A 17,259-nucleotide genomic window follows, 5' to 3' on the forward strand; every position below is an offset into this window, starting at 1 on the left:
ACTGCGCCATCATCAATGGTGCATGGAATGTTTGACAAAAGTTATGACACCACAGTGTACCTCTGTGATATGGTTACGCTGTATGTATTGATGACGTGATAGTGACATTTTCAAAATAACAAAAAAACGTGTTTTCATGAGTTCTCTTTCCTCGGTAGTTAAAAACCATTATATCTTTTCCTTTACTAAAACCGGATTGTGCTGTGAAACACTTCCAATACATGGTGATACCTGTGTTCGTAATTGTATGGAAACAAATAGTTAATCAAAGAAGATAATAATATCCGAAGAACAACGAAAAATGTGTATGCCATTCATTTTAATAAGATATCAACTTTCGTTGCGAACATAGATATCATGATGGTTTTTTAATTTCACTCGGTATCAATCAAATGTTACACGTACCATGAAAACGTTACAGACAATTATAATTAAATATAAGCAGGAAGAACAAGTTGCGGGTAAAGAGATAAGTACTTATTTTGTATGGGGATGGATCAGGCAGGTCAGCATTTGGTCAGATATCAGTAATATATACAATTACAGTGCGCCTTGCTGCAGGCTCCTCTGCTACACATAGCATTACACCAGGCGTCGGAGTCGGAAATCAGACTGGAATATCTGGGGTGCACGAAGGTACAATTTCTGTCCCGCATTTCACACTTGCATTCACATCTGTCGCTTGTACATTCGGTCGTCTTGGCGCTGCACTGGTCATTACACCAATCGTTCACACAATCAATCCTGGGCAGTGGTGGAACTGACATGCACTCGAGCACGAAGTTTGCTGGACAGGATGTCACAATAGGGGACCGGGTAGGAGCCGCCGTAGGGGCCAGGGTAGTGGGCGCAGGGGTCTTATTGGGGTCCCCTTTTATACCAATATCCATGCAGTTCCGGAACTCTTCTTGCGGATTTCCACAGCAATTGTTTCCTTTGAAATAAAAGAGGAGTTATTGATAGAACATATTCATATTTTACTTTATAATAAATAAAAAGGATACATAATAATTATTGTACATTCAATAATATAACGTCGTATTTAGCTGCGATTATTAACTCTAAATAGCTCTACAATATATGATATTACAATTCATACACGTATGTTTGCCCGCGTCTGAGCTGGAATTGATAAATGCATTGGTGTTGTTTTCCAAGATCAATTTTTGCGCTAGAACCGTGACTCGAAGGTTATCTTTGGCCATAGTAAAACCTCACATGAATGTCCAACCACAAACACCCACACCTGATCAAGATACTCCATCCGTTATTGAAGTTATATGAGCAAGAGGAAAACACTTTTCTGAAACGCTACGATGATTTTAGAGGCAAGCACCATTGATAACAGCTTGAATCGTCTTCCCGGATATGACAGTTAGCATGATCAGGAATCGAACTATGGAGGGTACTTCCGGTCAATGTGATGGTCACATAGTTGAAGCGGTCCTGGATAATGTTCTAAATCCTTCCATTATTCAAAACATCAACCCGTTACCGAGGTATTTATAGCTCAAAAAAATGTGTAAGGACTATGTTTAATAGACAAGCCTATTATTTTTGAATTTAATATAAAACGTGTCCTCAATTTTCAACTTGAAATGCTGAGGTGCTGTACGCTACACGTATGAGCGGTCGCCATCTTGTATTACATGTATAGACTGACCATTGGTAAAACTCATCATGGATTCTACTCCCAGTCTATCGCCTGCTATCAAAAAAAGTGTGAATATCATTCAAGGAATAACGGATCCGGACACTATTCAAGAGGTAGTGAATCAATTACTTTCAAATTCCCTATTTAAATCTACTCTGGTAGCCGCTCTCGGGATCACGGACATACATGATCAAATAAAGTCGCTCGAAAATAGAATCGGCGACATGGAACAATATTCTCGTCGCACTTGCCTAAAATTTCGTGGATTACCCGAGAGTGAAGGTGAAGACACTGATACTTTAGTTCTGGATCTCATAAATCATAAATTAGGGGTCATGGTCGAACTTCACGACATTGGCAGATCACACAGAACCGGTCCGCCATCACCCGGTCGCCCTAGGGATATAATAGTACGGTTTCTCTCATACCGCACTACAGCGGCAGTGTATGACGCTAGGTCCCAACTATGGCATAAAGATTCCGATCTCAGTAAAACATCAGACGGAGATGGACACCCGGGCATATATATCAATGAAGCGCTCACCAAACAGCGCGCCATCGTATTCGCGAAAGCCAGACATATAAAGAAATCAGGCCTCATCGAAGGTACGTGGACCCGTGACGGCAGGATTATCATTCGAGATACACATGGTGCATACACACAAGTCACCTCACTTGAGGAACTATCAGCGTACCCTGACCCACCGACCAGACCCAACAAGCCCAGTACGTATACTCGGCCCAGGACAACCCTACAGGATAAACCGAAAATATCGCCTAAACCAAGCCACACCCGGTCCGCCACCCCTTTCCGTGAATCCATCCCTCAACGCTCTGCATCTGGTGACAACATATATCGGAAACAGGGTAAGCGTCAGCAACACATGAACATGTTTGCTGCACTCAGCCCTGACCCCCAGTGCTCTGACAGTAACACTCAGTAGTCCCTTTAATCAGTACTTGAGTAACTTTCATGTACGTGCAGAGACGTATAAAGACATGTAATTTGTCTATATGTATATAATAGGAAAATCATGTCAATACACCTATAAGTATATCGTAATAGGTAAGGTATGTTAGCTTTGTGTATGCATTAAAAAATATTATGATATATACATGTATAAGTTATGGAACACGTGTACCTACAAGTGAGTATGTTTTTTATATACATATAAATTCATGCAGCTGCTGGTATCATTCTGATACATTCCTATGTATCTGACACCCCCTCCCCACAGCCACGCATGATCCGACTTGGATTTTGATTACCAATGTGTTATAATATATGTCAACTTGAATGATACCAGTTACTGTATGCGTATTGAAATATCACTACTGTGTGAACGCGAATGAAATGGACTAGATACAGTAATCGACTGACTGGGTGTAGGTGTGTGTATATGTATACAATTCAGTATTTACCCCTATCTATGTGTTTATAGCAATGTACATATGCAAATGCTTAAAACTAAATATATTTATATGTATCCAAATACATGTAATATTGACGTTATATACATATACCTTCAACCCTGAAACAATCCTATAATACTACGAATTTAATCAAAGTAACTATTATTGACTACGTATAGTCCTTTTCAACATTCATGTGAACTAACCCCACTTCGGCACCCCTGGTTTCTCGATGACAATATACATATTAAATCCTGATTCGGTACTGGTACCAAACACGTGGTCATGTTTTTGTTATGAACTCCTACCATTAATTGGCTGTATCGGCGGTTTGAACTAATTCTAATCGGAACCCCTCTGTATTATACACCCGCGGCTATTACCATTTGATTTTTCCGCATGTACCACGTAATTGCAAGCGTGCATACTCTTTATCGGTTGAATGTTTGAATGTGTTGTAAATATAGCTATAGTAACATGAGTGTCCTAATGACAATGAATGGAAGGCTGAGAATGTGTCCAGGTCCAGCGCTGGTGTAAGTATGTTGCTATGTTTGTACTTGTATGTACATATTGTAAATAGTGACTGTCCCTATAATTATCCTATCATTTCAAACATATTTTCATTGAAGTATCACCTGCATACATTTCATATATTCACACTTACTAATCTTTTGCTATTGATTTATTATCGAGAACCAATGTCAACAGATCTTGTGTATAATGTTGCTGTACGTCATGCCTACCACATACTGTTAGAAACCTCATATCATTCATCAATATTGATAACGGTTAGGATAATCTTAGCTGATTGTAGCATGTGTGTGTTGGGTGTGACGCATAGCATAATATCACTTACCAAAATGAAATTGATTTTTTCATATCTACACAGTTCACATGGAGAGAATATTTTTAATATAATATTTATGCTTATCATCAAAATTAAACTTATTTTACTGTGTATGGATATCCATACCAATCCCGGTCCTACAGGTAATATGGGAAATTACTCACTCATTGAAGACATATCAATTGCACATTTGAATATATGCTCACTTAGAAATAAAACTGATATCCTTGAGACTGAACTGGCTGATCATGACATCATCTGCCTTACTGAAACTCATCTCAATGACTCTATCCCTGACGATGCTATTTCTTTATCTGATCACCCTCATACTTTCCGTAAAGACAGACTTGATAGAAGAGGTGGAGGAGTTCTTATTTATACCAATGACAAAATTATATCTAAAAGGAGACTAGACTTAGAGAAAGCAGATTTAGAAATCATTTGGATTGAAATTACCCTTAGTCATAAAAAATTACTGTTAGGTTGCATCTATAGACCCCCAAACTCTGTTGTGGATTATTGGAGTAAACTTGATGATGTCTTGGGTAATATCACTGAACTTGGTAAAGATTATATACTTATTGGAGACATCAATCAGGATATGCTAAACGTACAACCAAATTCTCACATCATGCGGATTATGACTAAGTTTGGCATTACTAATATTATTCACGAACCTACAAGAACTACTCCTACCTCTTCGACATCTCTCGATATTATTATGACTAACAATACTGATATAGTAAAAAATCCCTCTGTCCAAACTCCAATTTGTAGTGACCACAGTCCAATTAGTTGCAATATATCTTTCAAAACTCACAAGAAATCTGCATATAAAAAGACAATTATGTACTTTAGTGATACTGACTTTGTTAATGCTAACATCTATTTATCTAATATTGATTGGGATACATGTTTGAATGAAAATGTTGATATAGAGACTATGAATAATTTTATTTCCAGTGAAATTCATAATTGTATTGAAAAATATGTACCACATAAAGTTGTCACTATTCGTCCAAATGATAAAGTCTGGATGAACAATGATATTAGATTACACATTAGGAAACGAAATCGTCAACATACCAGGGCCAAACATACTAATACTACTGCAGCCTGGCAAAAATTTAGAGATATGCGAAACACAGTTATTGACCTTGTAAGAGAAGCTAAGCAAAAATATCTACTTAAACTCCAAAATTCCCTTATTGACAAATCTATTCCTCCAGGTAAGTGGTGGCGGGTTGCAAAGTCTATTATGAACATTAACAATAAATCAAACAATGATGCTCCTCTTGTAATAAATGGTGAACTTAAATCACATCCTGTGGATAAAGCAGAATCTTTTAATTCATACTTCACCTCTGTCTCTACTTCTGACAAAACTGACCTTGACATTCCTCCTAATTGTCCTATCTCACAAGAAAAATTATCTTCCATTATTATCACTGAACAGGATGTTCATGATCAGCTCCAACTTATTAATGTAAAAAAACCTGCTGGTCCAGATGCACTTCCCCCTTATTTTATTAAAGGTATTGCTGACTCTCTTGTAAAGCCCTTACTGTTAATTTTTAACAAATCCATATCCACTGGTTGCATACCTAATATTTGGAAGTGTGCTAATGTTACCCCAATATATAAGGGCAAGGGAGGAAGAGGTGACCCCAGTAACTATAGACCAATCTCTGTCACATCGTTATTTAGTAAACTTCTTGAAAAAATAGTTTTTAAACATCTCTTTAATTTTCTATCTGAGAATAATGTTATATCAAAAAATCAGTCTGGCTTCCTTCCAAATGACTCCACAGTTAACCAATTAATATATTTATATGATGAAGCTTCAAAACAACTTGATCAAGGAAAAGAGGCAAGGATAGTATTTTGTGACATCAGCAAAGCTTTTGACAGGGTTTGGCACAGTGGATTGATTTACAAATTGAAGAAATATGGAATTTGTGACGACGTTTTGAACTGGATTCATTGCTATCTTACTGATAGACAACAAAGGGTATTAGTAGATGGCTACAAGTCAAATTTACAAACATTAAAAGCTGGTGTACCCCAAGGCTCGGTTCTCGGGCCTTATTTATTTTTAATATTTATTAATGACCTAGAAGATGAACTCCAATCCCATGTCAAACTCTTTGCTGATGACACTTCTCTTTACGTTTTGATAGATGGTGACGGCAGACATGCTGCAGATATTCTCAATGAGGATTTAAGGAGAATGTCTCTCTGGGCTGATAAATGGGGAATATCATTTAATCCAAGTAAAACTGAATCATTACTAATGTCTAATAAAAATAATTCTGAGACATCTCATCCAGATTTGGTATTCTCAAATAGTGTCGTTATAAATGTCAAAAATCATAAACATCTTGGTCTGCTTTTTAATAGTCGTGGATCATGGTCTGATCAAGTTAATTATATATATGGAAAAAGCTGTACAAAACTACAAATAATGCGAATGCTCAAACACAAGCTAGATAGAAAATCTCTTGAAATAATTTATAAATCTTTTATAAGACCAACACTTGAATATGCTTGTGCTGTGTGGAATAATTGCACCCAGGGTGAAAGTGACTTATTGGAATCAGTCCAATTAGAATGTCTCAGAATTATATCAGGTTTGAGAAGAGGTACAAGTCATAACTTAATATATAAGGAAGTTGGGGTAGATAAACTAAAAATAAGACGTGATAATTACCAATGTATATTATTTTTCAAGATACTGCAGCATGACTGTCCTGACCATCTTTATGATTGTATCCTACCATATTTTAATAATGATATTAATCCTCGCCTTAGACATCATAGAAACTTTATTGTTCCCTTGTGCAGAACCAACTTGTATAAAAATAGTTTTTTTCCTAGAATGATGTCTCTATGGAATAGGCCAGACTGTATTTTTCCAAAACTCACTACATTGAGCCAGTTAAAACTGGAATTACTTAAGGAAAGCACATACGTTTTGCAACCATCTAACTGTACGGATATTTTTAAATACGGTGGCTCCAGGAAGTTGAATATAACTTTATGTCAACTACGGAATAAAGTCAGCCAATTAAAATCAGATTTATATAATGATCATCTTACAGATAATCCTAAGTGTGACTGTGGTTTTATTATTGAAGATGCAAATCACTTCTTCCTCAATTGCCCCAAATATATAGATGAAAGACAAGTTTTATTCAATGCTTTATCTAATTACAACGAAATTGACAACATCATCTTAAATACAGTTACTTTCACTACGGGTGATATGAACCTTAGCAGTGAATCAAATAAATTTATTCTCTCATGTGTTCTGGAGTTTATTGACAAATCTGGAAGATTTTAACTTAAACTATACTAAAAATTACATTACAATGTGTTTGTATTTGCTATGTTATAACAATAACTCTGGTGTAATTGGGAAGGATGGCACTGTGTATAGTGACAATTTCTTTGAAGTGCCTCCAACCAAACACTAGGCTATTAATAATTGAAGTAAATAGACTATATTAATTGAAATGGTAAAATCTATGATATTCTAGTTACATGTATTATTTTTTGTGAATATGTATTAAATGGTTCTAGTATTCTCCTATTAATTCGAACATATACTACATCTTCTCTATAATACTCTCTCTCTATATATATATGTATATATGAATGTATGAAATGTGTGTATTTTCTCTGGAAAGGGCCTTTATAGGCAATGCCTGTGCCTAATCCAATTGTATCTTTCTGAATACAATAAAATTGATTTGAAATGAAAAAACTATGGACTGCATATTATTATACTCTCCCTCTAACCGACTGGGTTACCTGGTCTACAGAAGTGTTCCGACTGTGCTTTCTACTTTTACGTGCTTCTTACATACAACTTGCACCCATGTGTAAGTTACATCTGTTTCGTCTGTTTTTAAAACGGAACCTAGAATATGAGAGCTGACCGGATTATTTGGGCCACATCGTATTACATGGATAAGACCAATGCAGCCTGGTAGAGGAGCAAACTAGACTACTGTGACCAGACCATAATACTCTGACCATACCGATGGGGCCAGGTAGGGGAGCAAACTAGAATAATGGGACAAGACCATAATACTTAGATCATACCAATGGGGCTAGACAGCGGAGCAAGCTAGACTATTAATACTTAGACCATACCAATGGGGCCAGACAGCGGAGCAAGCTAGTCTATTAATATTTAGATCATACCAATGGTTCCAGACAGCGGAGCAAGCTAGACTATTAATAATGAGACCATACCAATGGGTCCAGACAGCGGAGCAAGCTAGACTATTAATATTTAGATCATACCAATGGTTCCAGACAGCGGAGCAAGCTAGACTATTAATAATGAGACCATACCAATGGGTCCAGACAGCGGAGCAAGCTAGACTATTAATACTTAGATCATACCAATGGTTCCAGGGGGGCAAACGAGATTGATGGGACTAGGTAATAATACTATTACTTTCCCGCGTTTCGGAGAATAGCGGGAAATATTTGTCCTGTATACACGGGGTATACGAGAGCAGTTGCCTGTCTCGTTCAGGGGTTTTGACCAATCGGATTGAGGCACATGCTAAGGGTAGTTTACGGGTACGTGTATGTTCATTCTAGCTTCGCACCTCGCACGGCGTAGTACAGTTTGAAAATAAAATTATAGCAGAATGTTATGTTTATATGTAACAGATGTATGTGTGGGCATCGTCATATTTAAGAAATCCCAGCATCAATTTTGTAAAACACCTTAAGCATTGTCGGGCTGGTACACCTCCTGTCGCGCCTAATAAGGTTTTCAGGTTGGGTGGCGCGCTTGGTTTTACATTTGTAGGGCGATGGACCATGCGAGGGTATACGTGGGAAGATTGTTTGTGTGTACGGTAAATGAAGTCAGAGTAGTTATTTTGTTATTATCTTTATATTATATTTATGAATAAATGACAACTCCGTCCGTGCTATCGGTCGAGCAGCTATTTGCTATTTAGGTGTTGTGCTGTGTATAGAGGACTTATATCATACCAATGGGGCCAGGTAGGAGAGCAAACTAGACTAACTGCACCATGCCATAACACTTAGATCATACCAATAGAGCCAGGTAGAGGAGCAAGCTAGACTACTGTGACCAGTCAATAATACTTAGATCATACCAATGGGGCCAGACAGAGGAGCAAACAAGACTAATAGGACCAGGCCATAATACTTAGATAAACCGACTGGCTATAATAAAAGAACTGACCTTAATATTGGAATAAAACCACAAAACTCAGTCAGACCATAGAAACCGTATCAAGCCAATGAGACAAGATCAAAAGAGCCACAAGATACTAGACAATGTTTGAGATCAAACTATTTCAGATGAGTATTCAAAGCGCCTCTAAAAAGTGTAAACACTGTACGTATCAAATAAGATGTAATCAAATATTAGCCTAGTTTCTTTTAAAGAAAAAATTCTCCCAAGCTTTAATGATACGTGAAGATGTTAAAGGCTTTTCATAAAAATACCTGGTCATTCCTCGTGTAATTGCTATAGGATGAAAAAACACGCCACTAGAAACATGATACATGTATGTCAAAATTATGGTGTGTAACTATCGGCTGGTCACGTTGTGACACGCACTTTCCGCCTCTACGTTTTTACATTCTTATATATCAAATTAAACATAGGCGCTCAACACGCACTTTCATCATCAAGTTCCCTTCAGTCTGCTATATCAAATGTTTTGGCCTGTTTTTTATGTTCACACAATGGCGAATAAGACGCCATGAGAGAGTGAATAGTATAAAAAAAAATAACAAACAATACAAATCATTGAAATTGCGGTTTTTTTCCAATTAGATTAACAATCAATGTTCATGCCAAGCCATCACACACACGCAAAATGGTGAAACGGGTATATACGAGATGATTGTTAAAACTAGTTTAATTCTTGAATAAGACTAGCAGTGGATACCATATAGTATGTGGGAACATCTGGGTTTTATCCCGACTCCTAAATTATAGTATGCCTTTACAAAAAAAGTCTTTTCGTTAAACGATCTGAATAAGTAGTAATCTTTATAATGGATTGAAGATTAATTATAATGATTACTATACTATATTTGATATAGCGCTTTATCTGGGTAGAAAAAGTCATTCTTAGGCGCTGCACAGAGCATAGATATACAATTCAAAAATAAATTAACACAATCAATGATATGATGATAATGCAGAAGCTGTCTTTTCAGGCGCTAGCTACTGGTCATATGCCACCTTGCTATTGCCTCCATATATGTAAGTGCCTATACGTGTGTGATGGAGGTGTATAGGATGATGTTTTGAGAAGCCTTTTCATGTAATTACATTGGAAAATGGTTAAACAAGCATTATGTCATCCGTTTCTGTCGTCATCGCACAAAGCATAAGGTCTTAGCCAGAACCATTTAAAACTTTAAGGTTAAGAATACCTTCAAATTTGAATATTGTATTTCTACTGTCACTGTCATGGAATATTTGTTAAAGATCTTTTCTACAAAGAAGTGTTTTATATAAATCACATCTCGCGATGAGTTTTACATAATTATAGTTGTTCAATACGTTTAGAAAAAAAGAATTAAAACAAAAAACAAAAAACCTCAGCATCTTTACACTGTCATCCTTCCCTCTGCCAATGGAGATATCCGTGGACAATATGTACACAGCATAAACATGAGAGTTAAAACCCTTTACATGGGAAGTAATTCTTAACCAAGAAAAAAGTTCTTTTTTATTTCATCTTCTAAATAAAAAGGAGAAAATGCTCTGAAATTGATTTTTTTCTTTAAACAGATGAAGTAATACCATTTGTTTTAAAGGTAAAACGTCCGACCAAAACTACTTACCTCCTATCCAATCCCAACGAAGAACGCAGTGGGCGCACGTGACGCCAGTGGGCAGTACAACCTTAAGGTGTGTAATTTCGCCAGTTCCTTCACCCAGGGGCCACTTCTTGCCTCGTGTTCCTGCGTTTGTATCAATGATGTCCAGCGGATACTCTGCTAGGCATTCCTCGAGCTCTATTGTCCGCCTCTGGATATTTTGGCTTGGACAGAGTTTGAAGTCGAAGAAACCTTTGTGGTTTGCTGTGACTCTGATAACTACAGATATTTCTTCACCTTCGTTGTACACCTTCCCTAATTTCATTTGTTTGCCATATTTCCCCCCCTCCTCCATGTCGCGGGGTACTGACTGAGTAAAATCGTCGCCACATGGTCCACACTTTCCGCCGTTTGAAGTTTGTTTCTGTAAAGAATAACGACATATCATAAACTGATTGATACATAAACACGTCAAAAACCTGCAACGAAAATAAACCCTTTAATATATTTCAAAATAAAAAAAAAAAGATTTTTTTTTTAACAACGGCATTAAATTCATGTCGACTTAACATATAATATATTTACCGATAACCCTCCACAATTGACTCCCCAGGGGGTGTGGTAACCTTCCATCAGTCCCCTACTTGGTGGATCGACAACGTCAGCATGTCCGGAGACGTTTGTTCGCATACAAATGACCAGCAGGACACCAATTGACCACATCCTTTTAGCCATGTTCTTTCCGTCCCAAAATCTTCCTTAGTAATTTATAAGTTTCGTGATCAGAGTATAGACTATATGCTACAGTCTTCTCAAGCATGAAATTGCTCCTACGCAAGTTTCTGGAAAGTCACGGCATAGTTGTATAGCAAGTGGTTGCATTTCATACTGTTAATCCCTAAATTTTAGTATGGTATACCAGTTGAAACAGAAAAAAATGAACTTGACCAACGTTCCCTGACATTTGATATGTTTTTTATCATTAAAACTCTAAGCTATTGACGTTGAATGAAACACTCATTTTGTTAAATAGTTGTCTAGATTTTTCACTGATTGACTGTGTTGCATAGTTTCAATAAGTTACAAGATTCTTCCCTGGAATGGTTTCAGGAACGGGCCCCGGGCTTCGAAATGCACACCCTAATCTATTAGTCAGTGATGTATCTCTTGGTCCCTATCATTAGCCTGTTATTAGCATGATCAGCAGGCCTAGGAGGCACGGCAGTCTAGTGATAGGACACCGGGCTCGTGACCGAAAGGTTGCGGGTTCGAATCATGGCACTGTGTTGCATTTTTGAGCAAGACACTTTACTCCACTTGTTCCAGTCTACTCAGCTGTACACGAGTTCGTGGTTGGGCAGTGCTAGAATTGTTTAATTTTTAGATCGGACACATCTAAGCAAACGATTCTTAAATTTTAAATACATTTTCACTTTTGGCTTCCACAGGTTCCGTAGTTTTTTACGTGCAGACAATACACGATTAAACGATCGAGTTACCTATGTGTGTAGGTGGTGACCTTATTTTTTTTTTACATAGAAGGGTAAGTTTACAAAACCCACAACAATGCTTTTGTTCACCCATGTCGCGTAGATTCATTTCTGGCCCTTAGCCATGACTTTCATTTTCCATTATACGGATTTATAAGACACAGTACAATTACGACAGGTACTTCACATGTTAAAACTTCGGATAAACAAACAAACTTGTATACGATACATTGTGTTTATTAATTGAATAAAGGCATAGAAACACACGTGACGAAGGAAGACAATTGTGTGACAAGTGCCTTGACTTGGTCTCGAACCCGCGATCTGTGGCACCAAATTGCCTAACCTTGTAATATCCGCCGCTCCTACCACTTACCATACCATGATTATCTTCTTTAAAAAATGAAGGTTTCGAAGGTGTAGTGGTAAGCAGCCCGGTACTCTTCACATGGTCATAATGACAAATCGTCTATTGATGTTGTGAGTACCTGGAGAGCAAGGTATAGATATATACATGGATACGAATTGTACCAATATTAATACAGTACAATCGCAACAGGTAGTTCATATGTTATATATACATGTACTTGAGCATGTTGTGATTGATTGTTCCTGTTAATGTTCTCTTATTTCATTAATTGCCCTGCATACCTTGGGTATCCACGCTCAAGGGCAGCACTACACTGAACACCACACCAACTTTTGAACTGGCGTTGGCTCTATATAAATAGATAAATAGATAGATAGATATGATAATGATTTAATAAGTTCTTGATATCTTGGTTATCTTTATGCTATTACGATATGTAAACTAATTTAAATTCAAACAGCAATGCACGACATTTTCCTCATCAAACATCCCGTAATATGAAGGATACCTCTTGGAAATTAAAAGTCATGTTTGAGGTCTGGTACTTGTCTTTCCCAACGTAAATCTATCGCTGGGAGTTGAATCTATCGTTATACCTGCATCAATAGAAAAATCACTCTGACTTAAATAGGAAAAATAGACAGAGAACGTCTCATCATCCCTTATCTAGTAAAGGAACACATGTCACAAACAATCCGGGGAAGGAACACATGTTACAAACAATCCAGGGAAGGAACACATGTCACAATCAATCCGGGGAAGGAACACATGTCACAAACAACCCGGGGAAGGAACACAAGTCACAAACAATCCGGGGAAGGAACACATGTTACAAACAATCCAGGGAAGGAACACATGTCACAATCAATCCGGGGAAGGAACACATGTCACAAACAAACCGGGGAAGGAACACATGTCACAAACAATCCGGGAAAGGAACACATGTCACAAACAATCCGGGGAAGGAAAACATGTCACAAACAATCCGGGTAAGGAACACATGTCCCAAACAATCCAAGGAAGGAACTATGTCACAAACAATCTGGGGAAGGAACACATGTCACAAACACTCCGGGGAAGGAACACATGTCACAAACAATACGGGGAAGCACCTATGTCACAAACAATCCGGGTAAGGAACACACGTCACAAACAATCCGGGGAAGGAACACATGTCACAAAGAATCCGGGTAAGGAACACATGTCATAAACAATCCAGGGAAGGAACACATGTCACAATCAATCCGGGGAAGGAACACATGTCACAAACAATCGGGGGAAGGAACTGTGTCACAAACAATCCGGGGAAGGAACACATGTCACGAACAATCCGGGGAAGGAACACAAGTCACAAACAATCCGGGGAAGGTACACATGTCACAAACAATCCGGGGAAGGAACACAAGTCACAAACAATCCGGGGAAGGAACACATGTCACAAAGAATCCGGGTAAGGAACACATGTCATAAACAATCCAGGGAAGGAACACATGTCACAATCAATCCGGGGAAGGAACACATGTCACAAACAACCCGGGGAAGGAACACATGTCACAAACAATCCGGGGAAGGAACTATGTCACAAACAAACCGGGGAAGGAACTGTGTCACAAACAATCCGGGTAAGGAACACATGTCACAAACAATCCAAGGAAGGAACTATGTCACAAACAATCTGGGGAAGGAACACATGTCACAAACAATCCGGGGAAGGAACACATGTCACAAACAATACGGGGAAGGAACTATGTCACAAACAATCCGGGAAAGGAACACATATATTCCAAAAATTCTGGTGAAGGAACACATATGTCTCAAACACTCCGGTGAAGGAACACATATGTCAAAAACACTCCAGTGAAGGAACACTTATGTCAAAAACACTCCGGTGAAGGAACACCTATGTCACTAACATTCCGGTGAAGGAACACCTATGTCTCAAACAATCCGTTGAATGAACACATATGACACAAACATTCTGCAGAAGGAACACCTATGTTCGAAACATACCGGTAGGAACACAGATGTCACAAACAATCTGGTAAAGGAACATCCATGTCACTAACATTCCGGTGAAGGAACATCTATGTCACTAACAATCCGGTGAAGGAACACCCATGTCACTAACATTCCGGTGAGGGAACACACATGTCACTAACATTCCGGTGAAGGAACACCGATGCCACTTTCATTCCGGTGAAGGAACACCCATGTCACTCACATTCCGGTGAAGGAACACCCATATCTCAAACATACTGGGGCAGGAACACCTATGTCACATACAATCCGGTGTATGAACACATGTCACAAACATTACGTTGAAGGAACACCTATGTTCGAAATATAACGGTGTAGGAACACATATGTCACAAACAATTTGGTGAAAGAAAACCTATATTCATGTGAAGGCAAACCCATATCACTTACATTTTGGTGAAGGAACACCTATGTCACTAACATTCCGGTGACGGAACACTCATGACACTTACATTTTAATGAAGGAACACGCATGTCACTTTCACGCCGGTGAACGAACACCTATGTCACTAGTTACATACCGGTGACGGAACACACTTGTCATTTACACTCCGTTGATTGGACACCTTTGTCACTTATATTCCGGTGAAGTAACACCCATGTCATTAACATTCCGGTGAAGTAACACCCATGTCACTTACACTCCAGTGAAGGAACACCCACGTCACTAACATTCCGGTGAAGGAACACCTTTGTCACGAACATTCCGGTGAAGGAACACCTAAGTCACAAACATTCCGGTGAAGAAACACCCATGTCACTAACATTCCGGTGAAGGAACACCCATGTCACTTATATTCCGGTGAAGGAACACCTATATCACAAACAATCTGGTGAAGGACAACACCCATGTCACTAACATTCCGGTGAAGGAACACCCATGTCAATTACACTCTGGTGAAGGAACACCTATGTCACTAACACTCCGTTGAAAGAACACCTATGTCACTAACATTCCGGTGAAGGAGCACCCATGTCACTTACACTCTGAATTAGGAATACACATGTCACTTGAACTCCGGTGAAGGAACACCCTTGTCACTAACATTCCGGTGAATGAACATCCATGTTACTTACACTCCGATGTAAGAACACCCATGTCACTTACACTTCAGTGAAGGAACCCCCATGTCACTAATATTCCGGTGAAGGAACTCCCATGTCACTAATATTCCGGTGAAGGAACTCCCATGTCACTTACATTCCGGTGAAGGAAAGCCTATATCACTTACACTCTGGTTAAGGAATACCCATGTCACTTACATTTCGGTGAAGGAACACCTATATGTCACTAACATTCCGGAGAAGGAACACCCATGTCACTAATATTCCGGTGAAGGAACTCACATGTCACTAACATTCCGGTGAAGGAACACCTTGACAATTACACTCTGGTGAAGGAACACCCATGTCACTTACATTCCGGTGAAGGAAAACCTATATCACTTACACTCTGGTGAAGGAATACCCATGTCACTTACATTCCGGTAAAGGAACACCTATATGTCACTAACATTCCGGTGAAGGAAAACCCATGTCAATTACATTCCGATGACGGAACACCCATGTCACTTATATTCCGGTTGAGGAACACCTATTTCATAAACAATCCGGTGAAGCTAACATTCCGGTGAAGGAGCACCCATGTCACTAACATTCCGGGGAAGGAACATCCATGTCACTTACGCTCTGGTGAAGGAATACCCCTCCAGTGAAGGAACACTTATGTCAAAAACACTCCAGAGAAGGAACACTTATGTCAAAAACACTCCAGAGAAGGAACACTTATGTCAAAAACACTCCAGAGAAGGAACACTTATGTCAAAAACACTCCAGAGAAGGAACACTTATGTCAAAAACACTCCAGAGAAGGAACACTTATGTCAAAAACACTCCAGAGAAGGAACACTTATGTCAAAAACACTCCGGTGAAGGAAAACCCATGTCACTTACATTTTGGTGAAGGAACACATATGTCTCAAACACTCCGGTGAAGGAAAACCCATGTCACTAACTATGTCACAAACAATCTGGTAAAGGAACATCCATGTCACTTACACTCTGGTGAAGGAATGCCCATGTCACTTACATTTCGGTGAAGGAACACCTATATGTCACTAACATTCCGGTTAAGGAACATCCATGTCACTAACATTCCGGTGAAGGAACACCCATGTCACTTATATTCCGGTTGAGGAACACCTATGTCATAAACAATCCGGTGAAGGACAACACCCATGTCACTAACATTCCGGTGAAGGAACATCCATGTCACTTACACTCTGGTGAAGGAATACCCATGTCACTTACACTCAAGTGAAGCAACAATCACAAACAATCTGGTGAAGGACAACACCCATTCCGGTGAAGTAACACCCAGGTCACTTACACTCCAATGAAGGAACACCTATGACACTAACATTCCGGTTAAGGAACATCCATGTCACTTACACTCTGCGGAAGGAACACCGGAATGTTAGGGACATGGGTGTTCCTTTACCGGAATGTAAGTGACATGTGTGTTCTTTCACTGGAATGTTAGTGACAAAGGGGTTCCTTCACCGGAACGTTAGTGACATGGGTGTTGCTTCACTTGAGTGTAAGTGACATA

The 17,259-nt window shown here is 38.8% G+C and overlaps 1 protein-coding gene across 1 annotated transcript; it reads right to left on the reverse strand.

The window, feature by feature from the left end:
• Nucleotides 1-307: 307 nt before the first annotated feature.
• On the reverse strand, nt 308-11,533 carry LOC110464456. The gene is made up of 3 exons (XM_021519675.1): nt 11,337-11,533; nt 10,776-11,175; nt 308-934 (listed from the first exon to the last, which is right to left on the reverse strand). The coding sequence occupies exons 1-3, from the start codon at nt 11,484-11,486 to the stop codon at nt 525-527; spliced, it is 960 nt and encodes a 319-aa protein (XP_021375350.1). The 5' UTR covers nt 11,487-11,533; the 3' UTR covers nt 308-524.
• Between the last annotated feature and the right edge of the window lie 5,726 nt (nt 11,534-17,259).

The sequence above is a fragment of the Mizuhopecten yessoensis genome, unplaced genomic scaffold, assembly GCF_002113885.1.
Source record: "Mizuhopecten yessoensis strain PY_sf001 unplaced genomic scaffold, ASM211388v2 scaffold10989_1, whole genome shotgun sequence".
NCBI classification, from domain to species: domain Eukaryota; kingdom Metazoa; phylum Mollusca; class Bivalvia; order Pectinida; family Pectinidae; genus Mizuhopecten; species Mizuhopecten yessoensis.

Coding starts and splice junctions, on each gene's coding strand:
- LOC110464456 (XM_021519675.1), bottom strand. CDS start 11,486: ATGGCTAAAAGGATGTGGTCAATTGGTGTCCTGCTGGTCATTTGTATG. Junction 11,176..11,336: donor TCAATTGTGGAGGGTTATCG/GTAAATATATTA, acceptor TATTCTTTACAG/AAACAAACTTCAAACGGCGG. Junction 935..10,775: donor TCGTTGGGATTGGATAGGAG/GTAAGTAGTTTT, acceptor TTTATTTCAAAG/GAAACAATTGCTGTGGAAAT.